This window comes from Callospermophilus lateralis, chromosome 9, assembly GCF_048772815.1.
Source record: "Callospermophilus lateralis isolate mCalLat2 chromosome 9, mCalLat2.hap1, whole genome shotgun sequence".
Lineage (NCBI taxonomy): Eukaryota > Metazoa > Chordata > Mammalia > Rodentia > Sciuridae > Callospermophilus > Callospermophilus lateralis.
This window is the reverse complement of record NC_135313.1, coordinates 63,076,956-63,090,272: the sequence shown is the minus strand read 5'-3', so window position 1 is coordinate 63,090,272 and position 13,317 is coordinate 63,076,956. Positions and strand designations below refer to the sequence as shown.

Sequence of the window (13,317 nt, the reverse complement as noted above, 5' to 3'; positions counted from 1 at the left end):
ATTATAATAATCTAAGGTAGCAATTTGACATATTGCCATGTTTAGATACATTTTGGGGAGTGTGTTAGGCTGGGCTTTCATTCATGAGTCTTTTATCGTAAGCACTTTATATCATGATTCTAAAAATAGAAACACATAGAAGCCACCCAAATCATATTTTCTTTTTTCTTTTCCTTTCCTTTCTCATTCTCTCCCTCCTTTTTTCTTCCCTCCCTTTATCCTCCCCTCCCTCCCTTTCTTTCTTTCCCTTTTAATAAATTTAATTAATTTTAATTAATTTAATTAATTTTCTTCTCTCTTCCCTTTTTAATTTGAAAATCAAGAAAGTTTTCCTCTTTCTCCCATGAGTATAATCCCTTCTTTTCCTCACAATGTAAGCATTTCCTTACTGTGTAGGGATTATTATTATGAAGAAGTATACCATTGAGCATATATTCTACATCCTTACAAATGCATATTGAATACCTCACTTACTACTTTAAAAGAAAAAAAAAACTTAGTTCAAATATCTGACTGATGGGATTCTAGTCAATCTGCTATGATTGTGGCATATCATGTTATTTTTTAAGTTGTTGGATAGCATTACTCCTTAAACCCCTTTTACTGGTTATGTTGTTGTGTAGTCAATGTATAGAAAGTTAGTTGTCAAATTTTAAAGAAATTTTATGTTATTCAGTGCAATGGGCCTTGTATATTTTCCGATAAGTATCAATAATCAATGTAGCCCTTTCAGTTTCTTTCGGTGCTTCCCCAATCTTTGTCTCAGCAGCTTACCAATGAAGACACTGAGATTGAAATTAGTTATGACTTGTTTACCTGATATCTCACTTTAACTGATGACAAATTCTAGCCAACACCCAACACTCCTATCTACCTCACTAATCACTTTCCAGTTCCCAAATTGCTTGTAGATACATTCGCCAATAAAATTACAACTTAGTACCCTTTTAGATATCCCCATATTTCCTTGTTTTTTTTTTTTAAAAAAAAACTAACTGATCAAACTATTTATTTTTAGTCATAGTTAAGATTTTCCCTAAAATGTCTTGTTTGCATAGACAACATTGTAATGCTTAGATCAAAGCCAAATCTAATTTATTCTTCCTTCTTGTTAGGATTTTATATAGGGATTAAGCATGTCATCCCTCCCATCCCCCAAAAAAGACTGAGGCCATAAAGACTCAGAGTGATAGAAAATAAAAGGAGGCACACTTGTATAATAAGAACTTGTGACACTTAGCAGGCAAATTGTGTTGCCTCAAAGTCTTCCTATGTGTCTTTGTACAATCACATGAAACTCATATTAACCTAATAAAAATAAGAAAGAAGCCTAAATCAGATTGAAAGTGCTTTCTACTATGTTATCAATTGTTGAAAATGATGGGAACTGATTTTGTGTTTTTAACTGGTCTCCATTTGGTTAAGAAGCTGTCAGTGTTCATGACCGATACTTTCTTAACAAGGGTTAATTTTTGATGCCTGAACCTCCTTCTATTCCACCAACAAATGAGGCAGAACCGGTCACCACTAGAAGCTGAAAATAGGCACTTCCTCTCCTAGCCTTCCTGGTATCTAGAATCCAGATCTGTGAACTAGACTGCTCTAATAGGGCACCTCCAGCTAAGAATATATATAAGAAATTAGTGAGATTAGAAACTGGGACCCCCCACAGAATCAGTTTTGGTGATGGCCATGGCAAAGAATCACAACATCCAATTCCAATAATAACAATTCCAGAAATAAGACACAGCATGCACTATTAATGTTGCTGGCAGTGAGCCTGGTCTGGTTCATGTGGCAATAGCAAGGGTGGGCTCACCTGATAGTTTTACAATTGTATTCTGCACTGTTACTGGTTACAAACCCTCCAGTCCTGCGGAATCTTTGAGAGGCACTACAACATCTCTTCAATAAAGTCCCTTTTTTGTTTAAATTAGTCAAATTCCAATGCTTGTAACTAGAAGTTGTGACTGATCAAAAAGACCTAACACCAAAGTTAACATTCTTTATTACTGAGATGAGAGTCATATAATAGTGTCTTTTAGGAAAAGGATAAGTGTGGAAAGAATTATACAATAGTAGATTAAATAACTATGAACTGACCATTCACAAGGTATTAGTTCATAAAAGAACCATAGAGTAACTAAATTGTGATCATGAACCCACACTTAGCCATATCTCCAGGGAATACTTCCATGCTCCAGAGAGCAGAATGGTTTTGAAGGATCATAATATGTACATTCTTCTTTTTGCTTCTCTCTGTTTTAGTTAAACCCCTGATTCACTACTTTTCTAGTACAGAAAAAAAAAAATGCATGCATTAGGAGATGCTTCTTTTTAGTTTCTGGAATGAATTATACCATGAGGTTATCTGATTCATTGACATAACCTTACTCTCATTCAATCTCTGCCCAACCCCACCTTTGACTTTGTTTACTACGGGGGGAATACTGAACTATTACAAAAATGTTTGATGTAAATAAGTGTGTGATAAATAAGTAAAGATAGTAAATATGGCTGTGGCATTCATTAGACAGAGTTTTGTATATGTTAATTTATTTACTCCTCACAATAACCTTCAAAGATAGGTACTATTATTTTTTCCTGTTTTTTTTTTTTTTCCAACTAGAAACAAACACATAGATGTAGATGGTCTAACTAATGTTCCCAAGGAATGAGAACAAATGTGATACTCATCCTGGAAGGCTGATTCCAGACCTGTCCTGTACATTTACTTATTTATTTTTATTCAGCTGGTTATCACTAAGGACTCACCATATGTCAAAAACAAAAAAAAAATCAATAATGAATATGACATTATTTTGCCCTCAAGGAGCTTACTCTATCAGAAAGACAGACATAAAGCAGATAATTACAAATGCAGTATGGTAGATGCTATGATAGAAAATATAAATGAGGCTCACTGGGAAACATGGACACTATGATAAACTTTAGTCTGAGTGAAAGATAATCAAGAAGGACATCTAAAGGCAAAAAATGCTTCAGCTGAAACTTGAAATAATTTTCCAGGAATACAGAATGTATTCTAGGCAAAGAGATAACTGGGACAAAAGGTAAAATTATATGATATAATTGTGAATACATTGATAAAGAATTGAAGCATGTAGGTGGAGATGTAGGAAACAGATTATAGAGAAAAGTATTTGCCATGTTAAAGAATTTTTACTGCATTCTCAGGAGATCATCAAAGAAATACAGAACTAAACTAAATAGATATGCCTTTAAGATTATTCTGACTCTATTATAGAGTTGATATAAATGAAGTTATGATTAGATGGAAGAAGACAATTTAGGAGACTATCAAAATAGTCTAGATTAAACATCTGAGGACTTCAAAGGGTCAGAAGCTCTAGGGCAAAGAAGGCCCTGGCTCAAGGGACATACAAACAGCATTAAGTAGCATAGGTGTGCTCTTAAAGTTTGCTCTCATTTGTTATACTTTTATGTTTATATCCTAGTCTTATGTATATATAAACATATTCAAATATATATGCATATATATATTTATATACACATGTATATATGTATTTATGTGTGAATTGAAAGTACATATATTTCTATAATGAATTGAAAAAAATGTGTATATATATATATATATACATTTTATATATATATACCTTTAACATACATCAACATAAAACTTCTAGAAAATACCTTTTATTTATTGTAAATAGAATGTTTTTATGTAAGCTTCTTTTTTAGTTCATCAAATAAATATTGTCATGTATATAACTAATATGATATGTTTGGGGACCTGATTAAGAGTACATCTTTCATGTGTTCTTTTCGTGAATCTTCATCTGTATTTAACTCTGGGATATGGCTCCTTAAGTGATACTTTTAGATAAGAAGAGAACAGTAAGGGTTCTAGCAGCTAAAGCTGGCATTGCTTCCACCGAATTCTCCCTTCTGGAAGACAAACATTTTTTTTTTAACTTTTAAACTGTTATGATTTAGATATAAGGTATCCCCAAAAAGCTCATATGTGAGATAATACTAGAACATTCAGAAGTGAAATGACTGGGTTATGAGAGCCTTTAACTAATCAGTACATTAATTCACTGATAGGGATTAACTGGCTGGTAATTGTAGGTAGGTAGGGTGTGGTTGGAGGAGGTGGGTTACTGGGAATGTGACTTTGAGGAATGTATTTTGTCCATCATGAAAACTGCTTTCTCTCCTTCCTGACTTTCATATCCTGAACTGCATTCCTCCACACCCTTCCACCATGATGATCTGCCTCACTTTGGGCCCAGAGCTGTGGAGTTGAATGTCTATGGAGTCTATGTCTCTGAAACTGAGTACCAAACAAAGTTTTCCTCCTCTAAAATTGTTCTTGTCAGGTCTTTTTGTCATGACAGTGAAGAAGCTGTCTAAAATATAAACTAAGTAAACTTTATTAAAAATGGCATTTGCTCTTTATACTTAAATATGACCAAATCTCAATTGTTAAGGAATTAGTCATGAAAGAGATGTGATTATTTGAAAAACAATTCTCTGAAAAACTAATGCAATAAACTTGCATAATTCATCAACTACATATATTTAGAATTCATGTTTCAAGGGAATATCAAGCTAACTGAGCCTATACCATTAAATATATGTGTATATGTATATGCACATCATAGATGTAGAGGCAGATGAAAATATGTTCACTTATTTAAAAATGCTGACAATATTTAGCATAATGCATGAAATAGCCAATGTTCAATAACTGTTGGTTGAATAATTAAATGTTCAGTCTATAATAATTAAAGTTCAGTCTCTATGAGTCATTCACATTTAAAGATACAGTGTTCTCAAAGGAAGAAGTCACTACCTTGAATTTTTTCAGATATTTTGCATCATATTAGTCTGTTAGGTCCAATAATGCAGCTAGTGCAATCCCCAAACCATAAACAGGACTGCTACCGAATTAAGTAAATCTAAAGGATTCACTTCTGTTTATTTATTTTATTTCTATTTTTTATTTGTTTTAATTAGTTACACATGATAATACAATGACTTTGACATATCATACATTTGAATCAGGTGGGATATAATATCTCATTTTTCTGAGTTTATTATCATACAAAGAATTAGGACTTAAAATCACATTGATTCTCCTTTGCCATTGATGGGTTTAAATGTTTTTTTATTGTTATATTATACCTATACATAATAATGGGGTTCATTTTGACATATTCATAAATGCATATATAGCATAATGCTTCATTTCAATTCCCAGTACTTCTCTTTTTTCTCCCTTCCTCTTCATCCCAATACCCTTACTCTACTCTGCTGGTCTCACTTCTATATATTTATTGTTCTTTTTAATACGTACATGATAGTTATACATAAAAGTGTTATATTCATACATGCATGTGCATAATTTGTTCAGTGTTTTCCCCAGTTCCTTCCCTCCTCCTTCTTCCTTGATCCCCTTCTTCTACTAAACTTTTCTCTATTCTACTTTTAAGACATCTACCTTTTTAAAAACTTCTCATTTCTCTCTGGGTTCTGTAAATGAGGGAAAACATTCAACGCTTGATTTTCTAAGTCTTAATGTTCTCCAGTTCCATCCATTTGCCAACAAATGACATAATTTACATCTTCTTATAACTGAGTAGAACTCCATTGTACATTTATACCACACTTCCTTTATCCACTTACTTGTTAACAGGTATCTAGGTTGTTTCCATAATTGCCTATTGTGAATTGTACTGCTATAAACATTGGTCTGCATATATCACTATAGTATACTGATTTTAGTTTTTGGATAAATCCTAAAAAGTGGGATAGCTGTGTAATATGGGTGTTATATTTCTAGTCTTTTAAGAGTTCTCCACACTGATTTTCAAAGTTTTTGTACTAATTTGCAGTCCCACCAAAAATTCATGAGTATATATTTTTCCCCACATCTTCACCAGAACTTATTATTATTTCTATTCTTAATGATTGCTATTCTGACCGGAGTGAGGAGAAATCTCAGTATAGTTGACCATAGTAAGGAAAAATCTGTGTATAGATTCAATTTTCATTTCTCTCATTGCTAAGGATGCTGAACATATTTTCATATATTCATTGGCCATTTGCATTTCTTATTTTAAGAAACGTCTGCTTAGTTCATTTGCCCACTTATTCATTGAGGGGCTTTGGTGGTGATTTTTGAGATCTTTATGGATCTCAGATATTAATTAATTCCCTATTGGAAGAGTAGCTGGCAAAGATTTTTCTTTCATTGTGTAGGCTTGCTCTTCAAGTATAAATTATTTTCTTTGGTGTGCAGGAGCTTTTCAACTTGAGGCCATCCCACTTGTTTGTCCTTGGTTTTATTTATTGAGCTTTAGGAGTCTTATTAGGTGGTGCTCACACCAATATGTTAGTATGTTGACGTTATGTTAACTTCAAGCAGTTACAGTATTTCTGGTCTAATACTAATTCTTTAATTCCTTTTGAGTTGATTTTTATGCAGTTTGATAAATAGGGGTCTAGTTTCATTCTTCTATGTATAGTCACCCAGTTTTCCCAGCATCATTTGCTTAAAAAAGCTATCTTTTATTGCTCAAGACTATGTTAGATAATCTCGGTCCATAAATACAAATTTAAAATGAGGATAAAGCTTTGCTTTTCATTGTCATCATAAATATCTCAGCCTAGTTTTTTCACACTGTAGTAATTCCTCCCAATGCAATATTCTTCACTGATGATGCCAACTACCTTGTACAGCATCATCGCACTGCCCACATTTTTCCTTAGATGTTCTGATCCCTTGAACTATTATCAAGCACTCTCTTTCTGAACACACTCTGTAAAGTGATTGAACGCTATTGTTATACACATCTGCTTTAGTAACTTCACCTACCAATTATGAAAATATTCAGTATTAAGAGTATAAGACAAAATGCCAAAAAAATAATCACAGGGCTGTGTGGAAAATTCCAGAATCTCAAATTTTAAAGCAAGATAAAACCAACTATAAAATTTTCACACCTTAAAGAGAAAAAAGTGACAAGTTTCCCATGTCCTATGCACTGAGATGCTAAACATTGCAATTTGAGGACCAATGTGAGACTCACTTCAGTTAAAGAAGAGGGTTATATTAAAAAGTGATGACTGTGAAACATGAGAGGTAAATAATAGAAATGTGTACTGATAGTCATAGGAAGAGCAAGAGAAAAGAGAGAGACGCAGGAACAGCTAACCCTGAAAAGAAAAGTCAGGGAAAATTTCAAAAAGAAAATAATTTTTGAGCCAAGCTTTCAAAAGGTTATAGTGATTATGATAAATTCTAGCACAAAACCAAAGGATGTTAGATGTTATATAGTAAGTTTTAGTGTAGTGTTTTCAAAAAATAGAGAAAACTTAAGCAAAAGAAAACATGTGTATATGCAAATCAAGATAAGCACAATGTATCCACCACAGATTTTGTACTCATCACTTAAAAGAAACGATGACCCTTTCAAACTTTGACTCCATTGCCAATTTGGCATGATAACTAGTATGTTTGTGTAGTTTAGGTCTGTCTTGCACAAAAAAAGTAAATAATGATAATACATCATATCCCTTTCTAGTTTTACTAAAAATGAGATTAGGTACAGGAAAAAATGTTGAATAACTGGCATTGAGGTTGAATTTCTATTTTTTTCCCACTCTGGTGAGACATCTATCTATTATTCTTTCAGTCTTTCCTTACATGTTTTTTTTCTACTGGGTATATTCCTAACAATCATTGTGAGACACCATTAAAAATTATTTTTTTCTCACTCATTGCATCCAAATGAGTTTGCATTTTTATTGGAAAAGTTTGCAATGTCTTTTCCTATATTCATAACAACAATGACAAGTTGGGTAGGCAGAACACTATTTTCTTTTCTTTTTTTTTTTTGAAGAGAGAGAGAGAGAGAGAGAGAGAGAGAGAATTTTAATATTTTTAATATTTATTTTTTAGTTTTCGGCGGACATAAAATCTTTGTTTGTATATGGTGCTGAGGATCGAACCCGGGCCACACGCATGCCAGGCGAGCGTGCTATCGCTTGAGCCACATCCCCAGCCCACAAACTATTTTCTGTGCTGGAAAAATCTCTTCCAAAGATGTGTATATCAACAATAGATTTTTTTGTAATATACTTGGCTAATATATGAGCAAATTTCAGATTGATGTGAGCCATACAAACATTATAGGATTGCTTTGTAATTCTGTTAAAATTTCTCTTTTATATTCCAATGTTAGATCATATATATTATTTATTTTCTTTCCTTTAGTGGCTGCTTGAAATGAAAAAGCTGGATTTAAGTGTGATTTAGGGATTTGTCCAAGATTACAATAAACCTAGTTGAGGAAAGAGTTAGTACTAATCCCTGAATCCTGGTTACTGGTTAATCCACCTGTGAACAAAATAGCACTTTTGTGTCTTGCAGTCTGGTCTATATTTGAATTTAATTTTCAGCAACCAATTTCATGAATCATTTCATGTGAGTTTATCTATGGTGTTCTGACTAGAATTATTTATTTTATTTTATTTGTGTAATTTGATTTCTTCCTTAGCATTATAATGATTCATTCTTTTACTTAACTCTACACGCTATAGACACCAAAAATTGGGAAGAAAGTAAGTCAGATGTAAAATCCAAATTACAGTTGGGAAACAGAAAAAAAAAATGAAGGAAACAAAATCTTGGAATATCTTAAGACAGATTTCATGTAAGTTACAACAACCAGGGGGCAGTAAAATTGATGCCATGATTCTAACATACCAAACTAGAGTAGCAATTACAGTTCTATTTAATAATAGAACATAAATGCTGAAGTAGACACAACTATAAGCAAAATTTATGTATGTTTGTATGGCTCATGTTGTACCATTTCCTACAAGAAAATATGTTTAGAGATAATAGGCATAGATTGTTTTCACCTGATTAGATGCATACTAAGTACAAAGTGTTTGCTCCAGAAAATGATAAATTTTGAAATATATGACAAAAATACATTTATTTACAGTTTTTCTACTCAGATTATTTTGCATTTTTTTTCTTCACACAGAGATTCATGTCACTTTACTCTCTCCGTATGACAATTGTTGGAAGGTATCAGAACCTAAAATGTCTGTGGATACCAGAAAGGGTTTAGAAAAACACCAACTTGGTTTTAAATTTTAGGAAGTGATAAGGATGATGGCCTGAAAACTATATACCTGACCAAAACAGCCAGCCCCTCGTTGTTTCAGCCGGATACTTCTATGTTGAAATATGAACCTGCAATTGTCAGATCTTCAGAGTTTTCAAAAGCAGGAAGAAATATTGATTTCTGTAGGTGTTCAGTAATCCAAAGTTTTTAAATGACACTGGAGATCATTTGCTGATGTCATTAGGACACAGATGGCAGGTAGACCTCTGGGTAGAGACATGACTCAATAAAATATCTGTGGTGCCCCTCAGTAAAGACCTTGGCTATGGTCAGGTTTTCATTATCTTTTGCTGCTTCACAGTCTGTTCATTACCTCTTCCAACTTCTCAGTGTCTGCAGAATAAGTCATGGGATATTTACACCATATCTCTGTAGGCAGAAGATTTGTCACTGTTGAAAAGAGTTGTCCTTTGTACCCAAGCCTTTTTTCTATCTGCCTTATTCACTGATTCTTATGGTTCCCTCCAGCACAATGCTATTAACACTCTTAAATAAAACTTGATTATGTAAGGCATCTTATATGGAATTCTGATCCTTTGAACTTAAAGGAAAGAACATGGATTGCTTAGTTTCTATCTATAATCTTTCTCGAGAAAGTACAGCATTTTGTTTATTATTCTGTTCCCAGTTTCTAGACCACCTTTGGAAAGTATAAGTTTCAACAGAATTAATTTACTAATTGAAGGTTCTATTTCACTCATTCATTTATTCATTTTGTGAACTTTGCCTTAGCACAGTTGTGAGTCAAACATATTATCAAATATCATTTGAAATATGTAGATCACTAACAGGAACTAGGAAGACATTATGTTCAGGAAAAAAAATTTAGTGTACTTCAATTTAATGAATTATAACCTAAATTTTAAAGTGTAAGCCCACATTTTTACTTTATTTGCTTACAAAACTCTTGGGAGTTGTCTTAACTTATGCTTCTCAATTCTCCTTCCTAGAGAAGTACAATAAAGCTGGATTGTACGATATATCTCTAAATTAAGAATGAACTGCTCCTTGGTTAACTTGACCCTTAACCTTGTATTCCAAACACCTTTGGGGCAAATGTCATGTACTCTTAGTAGCAAGGAAAGGACTGGTTCAAGATCTCATTATTAAATATTTTACAGTTAATCTTGGTTTAAAAAATGTGATAGTTTAAAACTAACTCACAGTGAAAAACAAACTTTAGTGTTCCTATTTAGTTAATAATGATAACATACCTTACCTCACTTGACTATTTTTTACTAAAACAGATTTTTTAAAATCAGATGTCAAAAAATAATATTTGTTAGTCATTTAGATATCAAGATAAAAGTAAAGTTCAAGGTTCAAATACATTCAAACCCATGTGTGCTTATAAAGAGAGGGTGTCTATATCCTTATTTTTTTATGTTAGGATTTGTACCAGTATGCTAAGTACTTTGTGATATCAATCCATATTATACTCATGTCAGAATAATATTCTCTAGTGAAAGCAAGGCTGGATCACCAAAATTATCAGGAGCTCAAAGTTTTCAATTCAGTTAGGGTCAACTGTTTTAACTTTACCAAAATCAAAAGTAGCTCCATGAAAAAAGATAATGAGATATACGCTATCATAACATGGCCTGTGTGTATTGGTCATATTTAATGATCAGTTTTTAATTGAACTCTTAATGAGTAACCACATCGAATGGCCAAATTGAAGAACAAAATGTGTTTTTGATAAATAAAAATGTGACTTATGATCAACAAAATATATTTCTTTTTCATCAAAAATTTTTATTCTGTATCACTTTTTATTTACTGCTTTTATTTTTTTTAGTTTTTTTTATTTTTCTAATTAGTTATACAAGACAGTAGAATGCATTTTGACACCTCATACATAGAGTATAACTTCTCATTCTTCTGGTTGTACATGATGTGGAATTACACCAGTCATATAGTCACATATGCACATAGGGTAATAATATCCAATTCATTCTACCAGCCTTCCTACCCTTATACCACCTACCCTCTCTTCACTCCCCTCTAGCTAATTCTAAATATCTCTATTCTTGAAGTCCGTCTTTCTCAAATTGAATACAAGATGCACCACTAACATTTGTGATCTATGTTCTAATCCAGAATGTGAATATATTAAATTATTTTGCAAAAGGAAATTGGGATTGCAGAAGGAATAAAAGAGCTAATTAACTGATGGTATGACAGGGGTATAATTCTTGATTATCTGAGTGGGTCCAATGTAATCATAAACGCCCTTAAAAGTGGAAGAGAGGATCAGACAGAAGGTAGCAGTGGGAAAAGGTCTTGGCCTGGTAAAAGAGGGGCCAAGAACCTAGAAAGGTGGGCAGTTTCCAAAATCTGTGGAAGGCAAGGGAATGTATTCTCCTCTAAAGTCTACAGAAGGAATGCATGTCTTCTGATACCTGCTGAGACTTCCAAACTACAAAATATAAAATAACAACATTATGCAGTTTTAAACAATTAAATTTTTACTGCTTTGTTATAGCAGCCAATCAAATTTCAGAAACTTCATATTTTTTTTTTTTAGAATCCTCTGTCAATGAAATTATATTAGTTTAGATGTTCAAACTTTTCTTAAGGCTTTTCTGTTTGTTTGCTTGTGTATTTTCAGGAGGTAATCCATAGCAGTCAGGAAATTAGAAGAAATGATCAAGAAGTTTCCAAAGCACATGGAATTGATGTTCTCCAAACAGAAATGGTAACTACTTAGAGAAACAATACTTTTCAAACAGTTTCCAAAACTCTGTGCAAGTTCTGACTTTGTTGTTTTTGTTGTAAATTTTGCTTTTATTGTCCTTTATGTATTTAATAGAAATAGACACTGATATATCAGTGTCTCTCTATTTTCAAGTTGAAATTCTTTTATAAGAATATGATTGCACGTTAGGTAGTGATTCAAATTTTTTCTAACTCAAGTTCTTGCTTTAAAATAAATGATAGAAACTTAATTACCATCTCTCAATTTATACTGAAGTCTTACATAAAAATCACTAAGATGAAGAATATTATTCATAGTATTCAAATCACTGACTCCTGAAAAACAGTAACTTTGTAAAAATTATTTTTAAATACAGGTGTCTCATCTTGAAAAGCACACCAAGGAACTAAAACAAGCTTCTCAGTTTCAACAGTATGTTCAAGAAACAGGTAAGGGCCTGTATTACTGGCCCCAATATATCTTTCTCTGATTGTTGTGTGTGTGTGAGTTTGAATGGAGAACTTCCAAAGTCCAGTTCTCCCTACTGAGTAACTTTAGTAACTGTGACTCATGATCTTAAAGTGGGCAGGGTAATGTTTCTACATAATTAGATTTTGCCTGTGGTAATAGATGCAATATGTTTTTAAAATAGTTCACTGCTCATTACCCCTGAACTTTAAGGTTCATCCTTAAAGTCAAAAGGTGACAAGATAGTCACTTCTGAATTCTATTTTTTACCTCTGAGATCTAGAATACAACTTGATGCCTATCAAGTTCCCTGATAATAGAATTATCTGTGATATGTTCATTTTAGTGACAAATTTAAGTACTACTAAGCCTAGTCCTATAATGTACAAATAGGAGATTAGAACAATTTTGTTCATGTAAGAGAAGTACAGTTTTTCAGCTTACATTAGGGGAAAGACTTTTACAGCCCAGAAGAAGTGAAAGTGAAATTTAATCCAACAGTGACCCAAACATTACTTCAATGGCTTGGCTATCTGTAATTTGGTTTTCAGTTAAAAAAAAAAAAAAAAAAAAAAAAAAAACTTCTGCTCTTCTTTCTTTTGTTTTATAACTTTTACTATTTTTTCTAAGAAGAGAAGTGAAACCTTATTGAAAAATATTTGGAAATTTGTTTGCTTGCTTATTTTCAGGAGGTAATCCATAGCAGTCAGGAAATGAGAAGAAATGATCAAGATCCTTTCCAAATGATCCTTTTCAAATATAACTACCAATATCTTTCTTCCTGTATTTTCTTCCTGTATTTCTTGCTATATTTCTAAATTATATAACAAATCAATGGCATATGCAAAAATTATCCCTTGAATCTTTTTATTTATCTTACATTGTGATGTTTTACATAGCATTATAATTTTTTCTTTAATATAATCTTACTCATTATATAATATCCCTAATGTTCTTGTCTGT

The 13,317-nt window shown here is 32.4% G+C and overlaps 1 protein-coding gene across 2 annotated transcripts in view; it reads left to right on the top strand.

Moving 5' to 3' along the window:
- Positions 1-13,317, top strand: part of Xirp2 (xin actin binding repeat containing 2) — a 75,140-nt gene that overhangs the window by 41,048 nt on the left and 20,775 nt on the right. For both annotated transcript variants that reach the window (XM_076866556.2, XM_076866555.2), the window contains exons 4-5: positions 11,800-11,886; positions 12,263-12,335. In XM_076866556.2, the coding sequence (XP_076722671.2) occupies positions 11,800-11,886; positions 12,263-12,335 (160 nt within the window). The remainder of the gene's footprint in view (positions 1-11,799; positions 11,887-12,262; positions 12,336-13,317) is intronic.